General features: G+C 21.7%; 3 protein-coding genes across 3 annotated transcripts; 2 read left to right on the forward strand and 1 right to left on the reverse strand. All coding sequences in view use genetic code 6, as the record gives it.

The window, feature by feature from the left end:
- Window positions 1-3,272: 3,272 nt before the first annotated feature.
- Window positions 3,273-4,175, forward strand: TTHERM_00506960 (hypothetical protein; the record flags this gene model as incomplete). The annotated part of the gene is made up of 1 exon (XM_001015198.1): window positions 3,273-4,175. One exon carries the CDS (start codon window positions 3,273-3,275, stop codon window positions 4,173-4,175), a length of 903 nt encoding a protein of 300 aa, XP_001015198.1.
- A 763-nt stretch (window positions 4,176-4,938) lies between these two features.
- TTHERM_000506970 (tetratricopeptide repeat protein) lies at window positions 4,939-14,537 on the forward strand (the record flags this gene model as incomplete). The annotated part of the gene is made up of 26 exons (XM_012797455.1): window positions 4,939-4,977; window positions 5,035-5,084; window positions 5,486-5,575; window positions 5,848-5,937; window positions 6,140-6,229; window positions 6,515-6,604; window positions 6,979-7,068; window positions 7,356-7,445; window positions 7,687-7,776; window positions 8,003-8,092; window positions 8,359-8,448; window positions 8,744-8,833; window positions 9,087-9,176; window positions 10,219-10,308; window positions 10,588-10,677; window positions 10,959-11,048; window positions 11,331-11,420; window positions 11,658-11,747; window positions 11,946-12,035; window positions 12,294-12,383; window positions 12,661-12,750; window positions 13,047-13,136; window positions 13,411-13,500; window positions 13,785-13,874; window positions 14,170-14,259; window positions 14,438-14,537. 26 exons carry the CDS (start codon window positions 4,939-4,941, stop codon window positions 14,535-14,537), a joined length of 2,259 nt encoding a protein of 752 aa, XP_012652909.1.
- A 703-nt stretch (window positions 14,538-15,240) lies between these two features.
- Window positions 15,241-18,840, reverse strand: TTHERM_00508970 (Na,H/K antiporter P-type ATPase alpha subunit family protein; the record flags this gene model as incomplete). The annotated part of the gene is made up of 1 exon (XM_001015201.2): window positions 15,241-18,840. One exon carries the CDS (start codon window positions 18,838-18,840, stop codon window positions 15,241-15,243), a length of 3,600 nt encoding a protein of 1,199 aa, XP_001015201.2.
- Between the last annotated feature and the right edge of the window lie 552 nt (window positions 18,841-19,392).

Here is a 19,392-nt window from a genome sequence, read left to right on the forward strand (position 1 = left end):
TTACTTCCTTAAAAAAATTATTTTTTAAGTTTTAAATATTTATAAGCTTAATTAATCAAAATAAATTAATATTTTAAATTTATTTTATAAACTATTTTGAATTATTTTGTAAAAAAATGAAAGCCTACTTTATTCTAACTAATATTTTTTATTTCTTACATTTATTACCTATTATTTGTTATTTAATTTAATTTATTTATTTATTGTATTTTAAATTTCTATTTTTTAATCCTTATTTATAACAATTTTTGTATTCATATTCAATTTAACTTATTTTTTTCAAGTCGCCTAATATAGGTATGCAAAAAAAGTTTTGAGAAATTTTATTGTAAAAAATATTTTTTTTTTAAAGAAATGACAAAATTTTATAAAGTAGTTTATTTATAATAAATTATAAAATTTTTGAATTGCTAAAAGCACAAAATCAGCATCTTAAGATTTTTATGATAATAGAAAAATGAAATCATGATTAACATTCGAATTTTCTTTAATAAAATTTTTCATTTATTTCAAAATGTGTTTCTTCTATTTATATTTTTATTTAATCTAAAAAAAATATATAATGTTTTCTTTCTATTAGTTAAAAAAAATAAAAATTGTCTTTTGATTCCATACCTAAATTTTTTATTTTGGCAATATATTTTCTTCACTTAGTAAAGATACTTTATCTATACTTTTAATATATCAAATAATCATTAAAAAGAATATATAAATAGATTAATATTGATTATATAAAATATTCATATTAAAAATACATTTTTAGTATTTATGATTGGCTAAATTATTGATTTGAATTGTATCATTTAATATTTGCATATGTATTTTCTATGAGATAGAAAGAAAGAAAAAAATTCAGGCAATAAATAAACTTGTTTGATTAATTTAATTTATCTTACATCATTTAATTCATCCAATAAATTCCACACTATGATATATTTATTAGTTACTGAATATAAAAATAAATTCTTTTTATGAAAATAAGAACAAGCTATTTTTTACAAAAATCATTAATTGAATACTACTAACTATATTCTTAAATTATTTATATGTTTATTATTTGAAAGTAAAATTTAAAAATATGAATACTTTATATTTTAACAAAATTAATCTTCTTAATTACTTCTAATTACTTTTTTGACCAGGATTAATATACTTATAGAATTATTACCTAAATTAAATTGTCTATCTTTTTTTCTACCTCAAATTAAAATAGTCAATATTAATATTCAAAAACATTGTAATTAACATATTGAATTTTTTTAAAAATTTATATTAATACAGTAATGAATATTTGAAATACAAAAATAGAAATTTATTTTAACAAGTTTTATATAAATTTGTAAATTAAATAATAAGTTCTTTATCTAAAATTTTTCTAGAAAAACAAGCATATTTGAAATTGCTATTTCAAGTATAAATTAAATGAAAAATATATTTTAATATTTTGCATGATATTAATGAAGAATAGTGTAACAAATTATTTTAATTTATAAAACATAAGTAACGCCTAGATGAAATAAAGACGTGAATGGGATGAGCAAATATTTTTGATTCATCAAAATTATTAACCCAATAAAAAAATAAATCTAAATTTTAAATCGATATTAATTAATTTAAAACCATTAGAAATTCATTAAAAAATCATTGATTTCAGATTTGATTACGTATTATTACAATTAAACATAACACTATATATATTTATACGTGTAAATTCCTTTGTTTAATATATTCATAAAACGTAAACTAAAAATAGGTTTATATGATTAATTTATGAATTAAAAAAATTCAAAAATCTATCAGAGATACTCTCTTACTTAGTTCATTATTTTTAAAAACTATTGAAAAATGGTTTCAAACACTCTTTTAAAGAAATTCTTCTTGCTTATTTTTAAAGCTATAAAAACCTTATAATTTTTAACTATTATAAAACATTATTGAATACTATTTTATATCTTAATGAACACAATAAAAATTATTAAAAAAATGAAATTTAGCTTGAATGCTTCCAAGATATTTTATTTTTTCAGATAGAATTTCTAGAACCTCGATAACTCATTTGTACTTTTGAAAATAAAAAAGAAATGAAATCTTAAAAACAAAAACATTTTTTATTTTGTATAATTTGCATTAAAAAAATTCAATTTATGGCATTTTTTGAAAATATTTAAAATCTTATTCATTATTATAAAAAAATGAAAATAAATTTAGAATCCCAGAATATAGTTTTTAATACATTAATTTTCAAATTTGGTAAAAGAAATATTGCTTTTAATAAAAGCGAAATAAATCCAAATTTTCAAAAAAAGTCAGGCTAATAATTAATTACCTGTAAAAATCATCGAATCATTTTTTCTTGAAATCAGGTTAATAAAACAAAAAGAATTCACTCTAAAAATGAATCACTCCATTATATATTGTAAGATTAATTCTTTTCGCATATTGTATGTAATATTTGAAAGTCTTTACTGATAACATATTTAAATTTTTAACTAAAATAAAATAAATTTTTGTTAAAACCATTTATGCAATTTTTAAAATTAATTTATATCTTATATAATAAGCATTTTGAGTAAATAAATATACTACTTATTCTAATTATAGCTAGAAATAATTAAATAATAGATAAAATTACACAAATAAATATTAAATCCATTATTCAAATTAATTCATGTAATATATATATTAATTAGTCAATTTGTAACTTCTTAAATGTTATTCACTAATTTAATCAGTAACTTTAAATATTGCGATTTTATTTTTGAAATTATAGTTATAAGATTTTTATTTTTTGGAGTATTTTTATCTTAATATAAGGAATGATATTAGTTTTCAAATCCAAAGCAAAAAAGGTTGTTAGTCAGTCAAAAAACCCTATTTTTTGTCAATTTTTTTATTGAAAGTAAATTTTTCCATTTAAAATGTTTTAAAAAGGTTCTCTTATTTATTAGATGCGAATATTTAATAGCCAATAAGAATATAGAAAAAGTCATTATCTTTAAATTAATTTACTAATACTTTTATATATAGTAATAGTCAATAAGCAAAGTAATCATTAAAGAAAATATCTAACTAAATCCCACTTGATTTGAAATTTTACTATTTTTGAAAATATATCTAAAAATAGAAATAAACAGGGAATTAGATACTCAATTAATTAAAATAAATCGACCATTTTAAGAAGTGATTGGCACTCAAATACTTATAAATAATTAATTAATAAACTAATTTATAAATTATAACTAATTAAATTACTAAGACTTAAATATTAGTAAATGAATAAAAAACTTTTTGCTTTCATAGCAGTGTTATGCTTCTTAGATGTTGCTCTCGCTGCTCCATGTGCTGCTTGTACCTATAGCGGTACTGGTGACGACACAGGTGGTCTATGTACCCTCTGCCCTGCTGGATAATGTACACCTGGAACTGGAACTACTGGAGACAGTGATAGTGTATGTACCACTAAAGCATGTCCTTAAGGAAAATTTAGTTCAACAGGTTTTGATACAGACGGAGCTGGAGCTGGATGTACTGCTTGTACTGCAGGTACAACAACTCCGGGTACTTAAACTGTAGGAACAGCTTAATCTGTTTGCACTCTTAAGGCCTGTGCTAAAGGTAGCTTTTCTGCCTCAGGATTTGATACAGACGGAGCTGGAACTGGATGTACTGCTTGTACTGCCGGTACAACAACTCCTAATACTTAAACTGTAGGAACAGCTTAATCTGTTTGTACTGTTACTTTTAAGGCCTGTGCTAAAGGTAGCTTTTCTGCCTCAGGATTAGATACAGATGGAGCTGGAACTGGATGCACTGCTTGTACTGCCGGAACATCAACTCCTAGCACTTAAACTGTAGGAACAGATTAATCTGTCTGTACTCTTAAGGCTTGTACTGCTGGATCATATAGTGCTTCAGGTTTTGATACAGACGGTAATGGAGCAGGTTGTACTCAATGTGCTGCTAATACTTACTCTGCTTAAAGTGCTACTTCTTGCACTTCTTGCACTAATAATCGTACCTCTCCAGCTGGATCTACTGCTGTCACTGCTTGTGTATGCCCATCAGGAACAACTGGTTCTACAGATGGTGTTAGTACATGTTCTGATAATACTACTAGTGGTTAAAAAATCACTGTCTTTGTATCTCTCATTTTTATTTTAATGTCTTTATTCTGAAACTAAAAGAAATAAACTATACTTTAAAATTTTTAGTATGATTCGTGTTTACACATGTGTTGTTACTGATTTTAATTCTTAAGTTTATTTTCAAAAGAAGATATTTTAAAAGAAATAAATCATGAAACCTAATTTTTATTGCTGATATGCAAGCTTAGACGATTTATTCCATAATTTTTCTATTTAAAAAATTGTTAAATCAAATAGTTTTATGCACAATATTTATCAAATATTTATGAAGTTGTATAATTTATCAAAATATCAAATAATTGGATAAGTGTTTTTATCTTTTAATTTATTTGCCAAGTTTGAAACCCATTCCAAAACCTATTTTTAATTCCATTTATTTATACTTATAATAAACTTTTAATCTATTCAAATATTTATAGACAAGTAACTAAATAAAATTATCTAAAATAGCAATCCTGTAAAGAAATACGTACGTATTAGAAGGTAATATAAAACATTCTACAAAATGTTTTTTATTTTTATTTTTATTAAGAATATTAATTGCTAAAATTTTTTCAATATATGAGTGATTAACTACCCTTCTCTATTTCCTAAATATATATTTTCAACTACTTATTTTAAATAAAAATATTATGATTAAATATGAATGTTAAGTTACACTAATCTTTTTGTGAAATCTCTTACTAAAATCAAATTTATAAATTCATATAATTTATTTTTTCTTTTTATCCACTTATAATTAATTAATTAAATTTCATTAATTGCTTTTCAATATTTTTGAAGGAAAAAAAAAATGATATAATAGTATAAATATTACAACGAATTAGAAGAAGTAATTATATATTTTTTTATCAATTAACTTTAAATTTATTTTTATTAATATAAAAAGTTTTAAAAGTCTTCACTTTAATCTCATTAATTTGTCCATATTAATCTGAGGTATATTTAATTTATAAATATTATTATTATTATTAGCATTTTCTATTCATTTAACTTATAATTTATCAGTAATATTATTCTAATAGAAACTTTCACCTCTTTTCTTTCATTCCTTTTATTTATACAAGAATTTTTTTAGTCATATTAACTTAATTTTTACTTTTAATTTTTAAATTCATCATCCATTTTTTATTATTTTATATTTTTTATTCTAACACTTTTGCTAAGTTTATGTGTTTTGGATTATGATATTTTTAGTTATATATGTTAATTTAAATCAATATATTTATTTATACTTTTTTAACTAGTTTATTAACTTTTTTTTGATTTATTTTTCTTATTATTTCATTTTTCCTTCTTCTAACTAATTAATTATTTTTTTTTTCTTTAATATTTAAAAGTTATCATTAAATTGGTGATAATGGTGTTTCTGACTTAGGTATTACTTTAGCAAATTGCACTAATCTCTCAAATTTGACACTTGAGCTTGAGTAAAAACAGTTTGTTTGTTTTGGATTGTGAAATTTTTAGTTATATTTATGAATTTAAAACATTGCTTTTAAACTCTTTTAATTTGATTTATTTTCTTTTTCTTTAAAATTGTAGTTGTATTTTTTTTAATCTTTTTTAATTTAACTTTTATTTTTATTTTTAAATTTTACTTTTATTATTAGTAATTAATTAATTTCTTATTATTTCATTTTTTTCTTTTTACTCACTAATTATAAATTAATTAAATATTTTTTCTTCAATATTTAAAAAGTGGCAATTAAATTGGTGCTATAGGTGCATCAGAATTAGGTTTGGCTTTAGCAAATTGCATTAATCTCTCAAATTTGAAACTTTATCTCCGGTAAGAAAATGTATTTGTATTGGATTGTGATATTTTTAATAAAAAAAATAAAATAAAACATATAAATCTTTTAATTTTTTTATTAATTTTTTATTTGATTTATTTTTTTTACCATTTTTATTGAATTTGTGTTTTTTTTTTTTATCTTTCATAATTTAACTCATTTTTTATTTTAAAATTTTACTTCTATCATTATAAAAAGTGAGAATTAAATAGGTCATGAAGGTTCATCAGGCTTAGTTTCTGCTTTAGCAAACTGCACTAATCTCTCAAATTTGATACTTAATCTTTTGTAAAAAAAATAATTTGTTTTAGATCGTGATATTTTTAGTTATAAAAATGAATTTAAAATAATATATTTAAACTATTTAAATTTATTTATTTACTTTTTATTTGATTTATTTTTATTTTTCTTTATTATTTTACTTGTTTTTTTTTAGCTTTCTTAATTTAACTTATTTTTTTTTTTCAAATTTTGTTTTTATTATTAATTAATTTATTTTTTATTATTTCATAATTTTTCTTAATTTTTTCCTATTTACTAAGTAATTAATTAATTATTTCAATATTTAAAAAGTAGCAATTAAATTGGTGCAATGGGGGCATAAGGCTTAGGTTCTGCTTTAGCAAATTGCACTAATCTCTCCAATTTGGAACTTTATCTTGGGTAAAAAAATTTACTTGTTTTGAATCGTGATATTTTTAGTTAAGAAAATGAATTTTAAACAATATACAGTAAACTCTCTCAAGATGGGCACTCAAGAGACCAAGATTTTTGGTTAACATATTGAGTTTTAATGCCCAACGTATTGAGAGTGTTCAACATACTCAGGACTAAAATAGTGAGTTTTTACTGTATATAAACTCTTTTAATTTGTTTATTAGTATTTTATTTGGATTATTTTACTTAATTTTATACATTTTTTATTTTCAAATTGCTTTTATTATTATAAATTAATAAATTTCTAAATATGTCATTTATTTTTTCATGTTTTCCTTCTAACTAACTAATTAATTCTATATCTTTTCAATATTTAAAAGTGATAATTAAATTAGTGATGAAGGTGTATCAAGCTTAGGTTTTGCTATAGCAAATTGCGTTAATCTCTCAAAATTGGAACTTTATCTTGCGTAAAAAATTTACTTGTTTTTGATTGTGAAATTTTTAGTTATAAAAACGAATTTTAAACAAAATACTTAAAATTTTTTAATTAATTTATTAGCTTTTTATTTGATTTATTTTACTTTACCTTTTTTATTGTAAGTTTTTATTATCTTTCTTAATTTCACTCATTTTTTTTATTTTCAAATTATTATTATTAATCAATTTCTTTCTTTTTATTTCATATATTTTCTTCATTTTTCATTTTTCATTTTTCCTTTTTACTAATTAATTATTTATATATTTTTTTAATAAGTTAAAATTAAATTGGCGCAATTGGTGCATCAGGCTTACGTCCTGCTTTAGCAAATTGTGCTAATCTCTAAAATTTAATACTTTATCTTAGGTAAAAAAAATTATTTATTTTAGATTGTGATATTTTTAGTTATAAAAATAATATATTTAAACTCTTTTAATTTGTTGATTAGCTTTTTATTCTATAAGTTTTGATTTGCCTTTTTTATTCTTTTTATGTTTTTTTTTTCTATCTTTCTAAATTTAACACATTTTTTTATTTTCAAATTTTGCTTTTATTATTATTAATTAATTCAATTTTTATTAATCTTTTTATTTTAATATTTAAAAAGTAATAATAAAATTGATGATGAAGCTGCATCAGTCTTAGGTTCTGCTTTAGCAAATTGCATTAATCTCTAAAATTTGACACTTTAACTTAGGTAAAAAAATTTTTTTCTTTCGATAGTGATATTTTTAGATATAAAAATGAATTTAAACAATATATTTAAGCTCATTTAATTATATTTGTTTATTTTCTTTTTTATTCTATGCTCATTTTTTTTATTTCAAATTTTACTTTTATTATTATTATTAATCAATTCATTTCTTATTATTTCATTTTTATTTAACTAATTATTTATTTTTTTTTTTTCAATATTTAAAAAGTGAAAATTAAATTGGTGCAATTGGAGCATCAGATTTAGGTTTTGCTTTAACAAATTGCTCTAATCTCTCTAAATTGACACTTTATCTAAGGTAAAAACAGTTTATTTGTTTTGAATAGAGATATTTTTAGTTATATATATGAATTTGAACAAAATATTTAAACTCTTTTAATTTATTTATTAGCTTTTTATTTGATTTTTTTTATTTTAAATAGTATTTGTGTTTTTTTCTTTTATCTTTCTTCATTTAACTCATATTTTTATTTTTAAATTTTTTATTATTATAATTAATTAAATCATTACTTATTATTTCATTTTTTTCTTCATTTTATCCAATTTTTTTCAAAATTTAAAAAGCGAGAATCAAATTTGTGATAAAGGTGTATCAAGCTTAGGTGCTGCTTTAGCAAATTGCACATATCTCTCAAATTTAATACTTTTTCTTAGGTAAAAAAATTTATTTATTTTGGATTGTTATATTTTAGTTATAAAATTGAATTTAAAACAATATATTTAAACTCTTTTAATTTGTGTATTAGTTTCTATTTGATTTATTTTACTTGTCTTTTTTTTATGTACTTGTTTTTTTCTACTTCTATCTTTATTAATTCAAATCATTATTTTATTTTCGAATTTTGCTTTTATTATTATTAATTAATTCATTTCTTATCATTTCATATTTTTTAATAATATACTTCTTCTAACTAATTAACTATATATTTTTTCTTTAATATTTAAAAAGTTTCAATTAAATTGGTGATGAGATTGCATCAGGCTTAGGTTCTGCTTTAGCAAATTGCACTAATCTCTCAAATTTGGAACTTTACCTAAGGTAAAAATATTTTATTTGTTTTGGATTGAAATATTTTTAGTAATAAAAATGAATTTAAATGATAAATTAAGGCTCATTTAATTTGTTTGTTAGTTTTTATTTGATTTATTTTTATTTAAAATTATAATTGTGTTTTTTTTTATTTTTCATAATTTAATTCATTATTTATTTTCTAAATTTTGTTCATACTATTACTCATTATTTAGTATTTTTTCAATTTACTAATTAATTATATATTTCAATATTTAAAAAGTTACAATTAAATTGGTTATGATGGTGCTTCAGGCTTAGGTTCTGCTTTAGCAAATTGTTCTAATCTCTCAAATTTAACACTTTACCTTGGGTAAAAACAATTTTTTTATCTTGATTATGATATTTTTAATTATTAAAATTAATTTAAAACAATAAAAATTAAAAAAATTTTTTTGATAGGTTTTATTTGATTTATTTTTCTTTATCTTTTTTATTATGCTAATGTTTTTGCTATTTTTAATTTAAAACAAACATTATTTTATTTTATTTTTTTTAGTGATTAACTCTAATTTATAATAAAAGTTAAAACTAAATCGAAGAATCATAGTAATAATTGAAAGTAAAAAGCAAGTGCCTTAAATTAAAAAGATTAGTTGCTTTTGAAATATATTTTGAATGATGATTAAAAAGTGGTGAAAAAAGGAAAAATAAAAATTAAATACTTTAATAAAGAATATAAAAAATTAAATTTTATAATAATTTGAAATAGGATAATTTAACCTAAAATATAAATTATTTTTATTATTGCTTTTATATTTATGAATATCATATTTTTTTAAGATAATAAATAGCTTATAAAAAATAAAAAACTTTAAAAATTAAATTTGCTTAAATAAATTAATTCCTCTAAAACCAGCCAGATTTCGCCAAAAATGATAAAAGCTTTTTATAATTGCTAGTTTCATATTAATTAAATACAAAAATCGAATTTCAAAAAATTTCAATTAAATTTCCCACCTAAAGTTATTTTAATTTATTTATTCTTTTTATCCATTTATAATTAATTAAATTGTCATATACTGCTATTCAATATATTTGAAAAAAAAAAATGATATAATAGATTAAATATTACAATCAGTTAGAAGAAGTAATTATTTTTTTTTTTAGAATATCCTTTAAATTTATTTATATTAATAAAAAAAGTTTTTAAATTCATCACTTTAATCTCATAAGGTTCTTCATATTAATCTGTATATATTTACTTTAAATTTATTTATAATATAATTTTCCTAATTGAAATTCTCATCTAAATTTGTGGATTTTATTTATACAAATAATTTTTTAGCTATTTTAACTTAATTTTAATTTCCAATTTTAATTATTCATTACTCCTTTTTTAATTATTTAAATAGTGAATATTAAATGAGTGATGTAGATGTATCAGGCTTAGGTTTTGCTTTAGCAAATTGCACTAATCTCTTAAATTTGAAACTTTCACTCTAGTAAAAACAATTTATTTGTTTTGGGTTGTGATATTTATAAACATTAATTTAAAAGAATAAAGCTCATTTAATTATTTGAAAACTTTTTTTAGTTTTGTTATTATTTTGTTTGCTTTTTCTTCTTTTTACTTTGTTATTTAATTTAACTCATTTATTTATTTATTTATTTTCACCCTTTAATTTTATTATTAATTTATTTCTTACTATTTCATATTTTTTCTTCATTTTTCCTTCGAATGAACTAATTAATTATATATTTTTTCTTTAATATTTAAAAAGACGCAATTAAATTGGTGCTACTGGTGCATCAAGTTTAGGTTCTGCTTTATCAAATTGCACTAATATCTAAAATTTGACACTTTTCCTTGGGTAAAAACAGTTTATTTGTTTTGGATTGTGATATTTTTAATTATAAAAATTAATTTAAATCAATAAAATTTTTAAAATTTACTTGATAGCTTTTTATTTTATATTTCTTTTTACTGTGCTTGCTTTTTTTTCTTCTTTCTTTGTTAATTTAACTCATTTTTTATTTTCACCTTTTGATTTTATTATTAATTAATTAATTTCATTTTATTTCATATTTTTTCTTCATTTTTTCCTTCTAACTAACTAATTAATTATATATTTTTTCTTCAATATTTAAATAGTAGCAATTAAATTGGTGCTACTGGTGCATCAGGTTTAGGTTCTGCTTTAGTAAATTGCACTAATCTCTCAAATTTGACACTTTACCTTAGGTACGTTTATTTGTTTTGGATTTTGATATTTTTAATTATAAAAATTAATTTAAAAAAATAAAACTTTTTTAATTTATTACGTAACTTTTTATTTATTAATTTATTTTTTTATTTTTCTTTTATTGTGTTTGCTTTTTTCATCTACTTTTTTCTTTGATAATTTAAGTCATTTTTTAAAATTTTATTATTAATTAATTAACTAACTCATTTCTTATTATTTAATATTTTTTCTTCTTATTAACTAATTAATTATTTAATATTTTTTCTTCATTATTTCAAAAGTGGAAATTAAATTTGTGATCAAGGTACATCAGGCTTAGGTTCTGCTATAGTAAATTGCACTAATCTCTAAAATTTGACACTTTACCTTGGGTAAAAACAGTTTATTTGTTATTGATTGCGATATTTTAATTTAAAATTATATTATAGCTTTTTATTTGATTTATTTTCTTTTTATTGTGTTTGCTTTTTTTCATATTTGTTTGTTTTTATTTTCACTTTTTACTTTTATTGTGAATTAATTCATTTCTTTTTATTGCATATTTTTAATTTATTTTTGACTTCTAATTAACTAATTTATTATATATTTTTTCTTCAATATTTAAAAAGTGAAAATTAAATTGGTGCAATAGGTGCATCCGGCTTAGGGGTGAATTTAGCAAATTGCACTAATCTCTCAAATTTGATTCTTGACCTTGAGTAAAAATAGTTTATTTGTTCTTTTTTTAATTGTGCTTGCTTTTTTCTTCATCTTTATTATTTATGCTAGTTTAACTCATTTTTTTTTTTTTCATCTTTGTTTTTATTATTTATTAATTAACTCATTTCTTATTATTGCATATTTTTTCCTTCTAACTAACTAATTAATTACATATTTTTTCTTCAATGCCTAAAAAGTTGTAATTAAATTGATGCAATTGGTATATTAGATTTAGTTTCTGCTTTAGCAAGGTGCACTAATCTCTTAAATTTGACACTTTATCTTGAGTAAAAACAGTTTATTTGCTTTATATTTTTTTTTATATTTAATTATAAAAATTAATTTAAAGCAATAAAGCTCTTTTAATTTATTTGATAACTTTTAATTTGATTTATATTTCTTTTTTTTTATAATTTGTTTGCTTATTTCTTCTTATTTATTTTTTAATTTAATTTCGCCTTTTGCTTTTATAATATATTAATTTATTTTTTTTTTCATTCTAACTCACTAATTAATTATTTATTTTTTCTTCAATATTTAAAAAGTCGCAATTAAATAGGTGCTACTGGTGCATCAAATTTAGGTTCTGCTTTAGTAAATTTCACTAATCTCTCAAATTTAACACTTAATCTTGGGTAAAAAAAATTTATTTGTTTTAAATTGTGATATTTTTAATATAAAAATTTATTTATAAACAATAGAGTTTTTTTTATTTTTTTTGAAAGGTTTTATTTAATTTATTTTTCTATTTATTGTGTTTAAATTTTTTTTTCTTCTTTCTTTAATAATTTACTCATTTTTTACTTTTAACTTTTAGTTTATTTATTATTTTCTTATTATTTCATATTTTATCTCCATTTTTTCCCTCTAATTAACTTATTAATTATAAATTTTTTTTTCAATATTAAAAAGTCGAAATTAAATTGGTGCTATCGGTGCATCGAAATTAGGTTCTGCTTTAGCAAGATGCACTAAACTCTCAAATTTGACACTTTAAATTGAGTAAAAATAATTATTAGTTTGAATTTTGATATTTTTAATTCTAAAAATTAATTTAAAGTTATAAATTTTTTTTTTTTTAATTTATTTTATTGCTTAATATTTGATTTATTTTTCTTTTTATTTTTATTGTGCTTACTTTTTTTTCTTTCTTTGTTAAGATAACTTATTTTTTTATTCTAAACTTTTGCTTTTATTATTATTTAATTAACTTATATCTTATTATTTCATCTCTTTCTCCAATTTTTCCTTCAAATCAACTAATTATTTTTTTATTTTTATTTTTAATATTTAAAAAGTGGAAATTAAATTGGTGCAGTTGGTGCATAAGACTTAGGTTCTGCTTTAGCAAATTGCACTAATCTCTCATATTTAACACTTAATCTTGGGTAAAAACAATTTATTTGTTTTGGACTGAGATATTTTTAATTATAAAAATTAATTTAAAAAAATAAATCTCTTTTAATTTATTTGATTTATTTTTCTTTTTCTTTTTATTGTGTATATTTTTATTATTTTTTTGTTAATTTAACTCTTTTTTATTTTAAACTTTTGCTTTTATTGCTAATTGATTAACTAACTCATTTCATATTATTTCATATTTTTTCTTCATTTTTCCTTCTAACTAACTAATTAATTATTTTTTTCTTCAATATTAAAAAGTGAAAATTAAATCGGTGATGAAGGTGCATCAGGCTTAAGTTTGCATTTAGCAAATTGCGCTAATCTCACAAATTTGGAACTTTATCTTCAGTAAAAACATATTTATTGTTTTGGATTGTGATGATTTTAATAATAAAAATATATTTAAAAAAATAAATATCTTTTAATTTATTTGATTTATCTTTCTTTTTATTTTTATTGTCCTTTTTTTTTTTCTTTCTATACTAATATTACTCAATTTTTATTTTTTTATTTTTAAATTTGACTTTTATTATTAATAAATTAACTCATTTCTTTTTTTTTCATCTTTTTTCTTCATTTTTTTCTTCTAATTAACTAATTAATTATGTATTTTTTCTTCAATATTTAAAAAGTGAAAATTAAATTGGTGGCTTAGGTGCATCAGGCTTAGGTTCTGCTATAGCAAATTGCATTAATCTCTCAAATTTGATGCTTTACCTTAGGTAAAAACAGTTTATTTTTTTTGGATTGTGATATTTTTAATAATAAAAATGAGTTTAAAATGATAAATCTCTTTTAATTTATTTGATAGCTTTTTATTTGATTTATTTTTCTTTTTATTTATATTTTGCTTTTTTTTTCTTTTTTATTTGTTAATTTAACTTATTTTTTTATTTTAAACTTTTGCTTTTATTATTAATTAATTCATTTCTTATTATTTCATATTTTTCTTCATTATCCTTCAAATTCCAACTAACTAACAAAATAATTATATATTTTTTCTTCATTTTTAAAAAGTTGCAATTAAATTGGTGCAATTGGTGCATTAGACTTAAGTTTGGCTTTTAAAAATTGCACTAATCTCAAAAATTTGACAATTTACCTTAGGTAAAAACAGTTTAATTGTTTAGCATTGTGATAATTTTAATTATAAAAATTAATTTAAAATAATAAAATTTTTTAAATTTATTTGGTAGCTTTTAATTTGATTTATTTTTTTTATCATTTTTATCCTGATAATGTTTATTTAATTTTTTTAGTGATTTAATCTAATTAATAATAAAAGTTAAAACTAAATCAATGAATCATAATAGTAAATGAAAGTAAAAAGCAAGTGTCTTAAATCAAAAAGATTAGTTGTCTTTGAAATCAATTACTACTTATGATAGACAAGTGGTGAAAAAAGGATGAATAAATATTAAATATTTGAATAATAGAATTTAATATGTTTTATTAAAAAATATATAGAAATTGCATAATTTAACCTATTATTTGTTTTTTTGATCAATATTATCACTTATAAATTAACATCAAATTATTCTAAAAATGTTTTGCTACCTACCAATTAGCTATTTTACATTTCAAAAAAATATAGGTTTTTTAAAGTTTTATTTGTAAATATCCTTTTTTATTAACAAATTTTAACTTGTGTATAGGAAAATTTTTATGTGTTTTATTTAGTATATTTTAATATTTATTGCTTAGTATCATCATTCTTATCTCCTTTAAATTCGTATTATTTTACAAACTTCTTCATTTAAATTAATATTTTTTATTTATTTTTTAGCTGTATTTACTTTATTGAACTTTAAAAAAGCTTAATTTAAATATTAGGATTTATTTTTAAATACAGTTGATTATATTTTAAGAAAATATAATTTAATTAATTTAAAAATTTTAACCAAATAAATATCTTTTGAATATACCAAAGTGATTAATTAAATATCACTCATATTTTTGTTTTAAAATATGAGTAGATTTTAAAATAAAGTTAGATACAAATTTAAACAAATTAACTAAAATATAAAATAACTTACATACAAAATAATAAAACTTTTAAAAAATTAATTTCTTCTTATTATAATAAAATCACCAATAAGCGTATTTGAAGAACCATTTAAAAGTTCTAGTAGTATACTTTCTTGTTTCTTCCCATAGTAATAAGCATATACTGAAAAATAATCCATGACAGAACATCCAGAATGAATAGGGTCTACCACCAAAAACTTCTTGAACACCAGGTACATAGAGCAAGAAGCATAATAAAGCTGTTTCGAAAATAATACCTTAAAGCATGACAGTATTTAAATTAGAAGTTGCAAAACTCATTTTTCTACTCTTGCAAGCAAATACATTTGACCATTAGTTTGTGACAACAGAAGAAAAGAAAGCTGTTTATGCCCACTTTACTGCTTCAGTACTGTAGCAGGCTGTTTGACTTGTAATGTCAGACCAAGTTTTATGAGAAGTAGTATCGCAATCGCTCCATTTAACTTTAGGGACCCATTCACCTGTACTTTCATTGCATTTCAAAAGAGATTTTCTTAAGTCATAGTTACCATCTGTTAATTTCTACCAATCAATATCATTCTTAATTGAATCTGCACCCTTTCTATTTACTCTGCAATCGTATTAGTTTCCTGCTGCTTTAAATAGTTCGCTATTGAAATAAGGATCAAATTTGCCTGTATAAGGATTAAAGTGACTATCAAAATCATCTTTCTATGGAGTATATCCAGAAACATTAGCAAGTCCAAATAGTTCTCTAACTGGGAAACCAAAATAGTTAAACATCATATAATAACCTATAAAACCAGCTGCACTTTCTAATTAACCCATTTAGAAATAAGCTATTGTAACCAATTTAAGTGAACATAAGTGATCACTTTTTCTACGAGGTCTTCTGGTCATTACATCAAGCTCTGCGTCCTCATATGCTAAAGAAATAGCAGGCCATATATCTGTGCCGACTTATAAAATTAACATGTAAATACTAGAAAGCGGCACAGGAAGAAGCAATATAATAAAGGCCAAAAATGGAATAATTTCAGTCATATTAGAAGTAAGAAGATAAACACATGATTTTTTAAGATTATCAAAAATTTTTCTACCTTCTTCAACACCAAGTACAATCGAAGCAAAATCATCATCAAGGAGAATCATATCTGCTGCATCTTTTGTTACATCACTACCAGATAGATTCATTGAAACACCGATATCAGCTTTTTTTATAGCAGGAGAATCATTCACACCATCACCAGTTGCTGCAACAATAAAGCCTTCCTTTTAGCAAGCCTCTACAATTTAGAGTTTTTAGGCTGGGGTGGTTCTAGCGAAAACGCAAAAAGGTTTTTTTACCCATTGACGAAGATAAAAGTCAGGAGATTCTCTCTTTTCTTCGATTGATTTTTCAAATGATTCGAGAATTCTATCACCATGAACTACAATAGCTTCACACTATTCACTGGCAGTAAACCAGTCAAGTGTGGGGTTTCTTTCCATCAAGTCTTCATTAGTAATAATCTCTTGAGGAACTATATTGACTTCTTTTGCAATTGCAGCAGCAGTTGGAGGTTAATCACCAGTAACCATAATAACCTTAATACCTGCAGATCTGCACTCAAGGATAGCATAAGGAACTCTTGGTTTAGGAGGGTCCATGAGAGAAACTAAACCGCAAAATTAAAATTAAGCAAGGTGAAATGTAAATTTAGATGGATTTTGTACATAGAAATGAGAACCTTTAGGATATTAAGCTGCTGGAAGAGCAAGCTTAGCAAAACCTAAAACTCTTTCTCCTCCTTTACCAAATTATAAATTTACTTACTTGAATTTTGTCTACCATGAGTTTTCAATTACACTTATTTGATTATTACAATATATTGTTGAGCAGTAACTCCAAATTTTTTCAGGAGCACCTTTCATATAAACAGCGTAATGGCTATTTTCTGATTCTTCTTCAACAACAGTGAGAGCAAATTTGTATTAGGAACTAAAAGGCATTCTACTGAGTGTTTCATCAGGATTTTTGACAATTTTAAATTTGCTTCTAAAAGAGTTGACATCATCAATAGATTAATAGAATCTAATCAAACCTGTTTCAGTAGCATCACCGATAACTGGACATTTAAGATAATCAACATTATTTTTATCTTATAAACCAGACAAGTCAAAAACTGCTTCACTAGAAATCATGGCAGCTTATTAAAGAGTTTTGAAGCCTATATCCTTTGTATCATAAGGAGGTTCTTAACCTTTTTAAAGATGTAAAAGATTAGGAGTTTCAAATACAGAGTCATTAATCCAAATATGCTTAACAGTCATGACATTTTAAGTCAAGGTACCTGTTTTGTCAGTACAGATACAAGAAGTAGAACCAAGAGTTTCGACAGCTTCTAAGTTTTTGACAAGCACCTACTTTTTTGCGAGATTCTTAGCAGTAATTGCAAGACAAATAGTGATACAGCCTAACAAACCTTCTGGAACATTTGCGACTAGAATACCAATACCGAAGACAATGCAAGACATAACAGGGAAACCAATAACTAAGTAAGCTAAAAGGAAGAATAAAATGCATAAAAATATACCTAGTATAGTAACCATGTAAACAAATCTATCTAATTCTGCACGTAAAGGAGTTTTAGCCTTTTTTTCACCTGAAGATAAATCTGCAATTTAACCGAGAGTAGTTCTATCACCAGTACTAACTACAATACCTTTACCAGTACCCTCTTTGCATAATGTACCGAAAAATGCCATGTTGGCTGTTTCTAAATAATTTTCTGGGTGAGAACATTCTGCAGTTCTAAGCTATGGTTCACTCTCACCTGTAAGAGGTGAATTATCTACTTTCATTTCAGAAGACTCTAAGATACGGATATCAGCAGGGATCTTTTCACCAGCTTTGATAAGAACAATATCTCCAACAACAATCTTTAATGCGTCAAGGTGTTTGGGTTCACCATCTCTAATAACTGTGCACTTCTAAGGGAGAAAATTTTTAAAAGATTTCATTAGAGCTTCGCTCTTAGCATTTTATTAGAATGTAATGAAAGCAGTGACAAAAATAACGATTAAAAGAACAATAGCGAGATACATGTTAGAGGGATCATCAGGAGTAAGACCATAAGCCAAGAAACAAAGTCCAGCACTAACCCAAAGCATTAATGCAAAACCATTAGTAAGTTCTTTTAGTAAAATAACCCAAGCAGGGATTCTAACTTTATCGGTGAGTTTGTTTTCACCGTAATCGATAAGATTTTATTGAGCTTAAGGTTCAGTTAAACCAACTTTATAATCAGTTTTGTATTTTTCTTTGAGTTCAGAAAGAGGAATTTTATGATCTTCTTTTTGAGCAAATTCTAACTTCTTTTTCTCAGTTTTATCTTCAATTTGTAGATTATCTGTCTGTCCTTATTGTTAATTCTAATGCATTGCATCTTACTCAGTGGCAACAGAAGACTATATTTCTAATTCTATTAAGGAATTAATATGAGTCTACCTATTATTAGGTTCTTAGACATAAAAAGCTCCTTGGATATCATGCTTCTAATTTCTGTAGACACTCTAAGAATTATGAATGTTAATAGATTATCTGATTTCTTCGTATTTACGGGCATAAGCAGAGTTAATAGACTTATTAAGTGAATTAACACTTTTCTACACCTCCGTCTAATTTCTTTCTATCATTTTAATTTTAAAAATGTTTGATTATTATTTTAATTATTATCTCTGATCATAAGAAAGATTTTACTTTTATTTAAATCATAGTTTGAAATCGATTACATTTAATTTCGTATTATCTATTAAAATCCATTCATTTTTTTAAAACTCCAGTAGAAAAATCACAAAATTTAATTTTTTTTATTTTAAATTTAAAAGATCAAACATTTTTGTGAGTTTTTAAGTAACGTAAGAAAGTCTCCTGCCGTTTTATAAAGTAAAATGTGATTTTTAGTTTAAAAAAATGAGGTATTTTTCCTATAATACTTATAAAGACTTTTAATTGGTTTAATGATTGTTAATTTCTGGAAAAATTGATTTAAATTGATTGATTCTTATCAATTTACTTTAATAAAAATACACCTTGATTTATTTAGATTCTATCTATTTTATTATATTTTATCTATAGCTTTATAATTAGTTATATAGACAATATAGAATAAATTGTTCTTAATATCAAGGATTAAATCTTAAAAGTAAAATACACAGAAAATTAAAATTTGATGAAAAAAAATTATT

Source organism: Tetrahymena thermophila (genome assembly GCF_000189635.1).
Source record: "Tetrahymena thermophila SB210 genomic scaffold scf_8254654, whole genome shotgun sequence".
Taxonomy (NCBI): Eukaryota; Ciliophora; class Oligohymenophorea; order Hymenostomatida; family Tetrahymenidae; genus Tetrahymena; species Tetrahymena thermophila.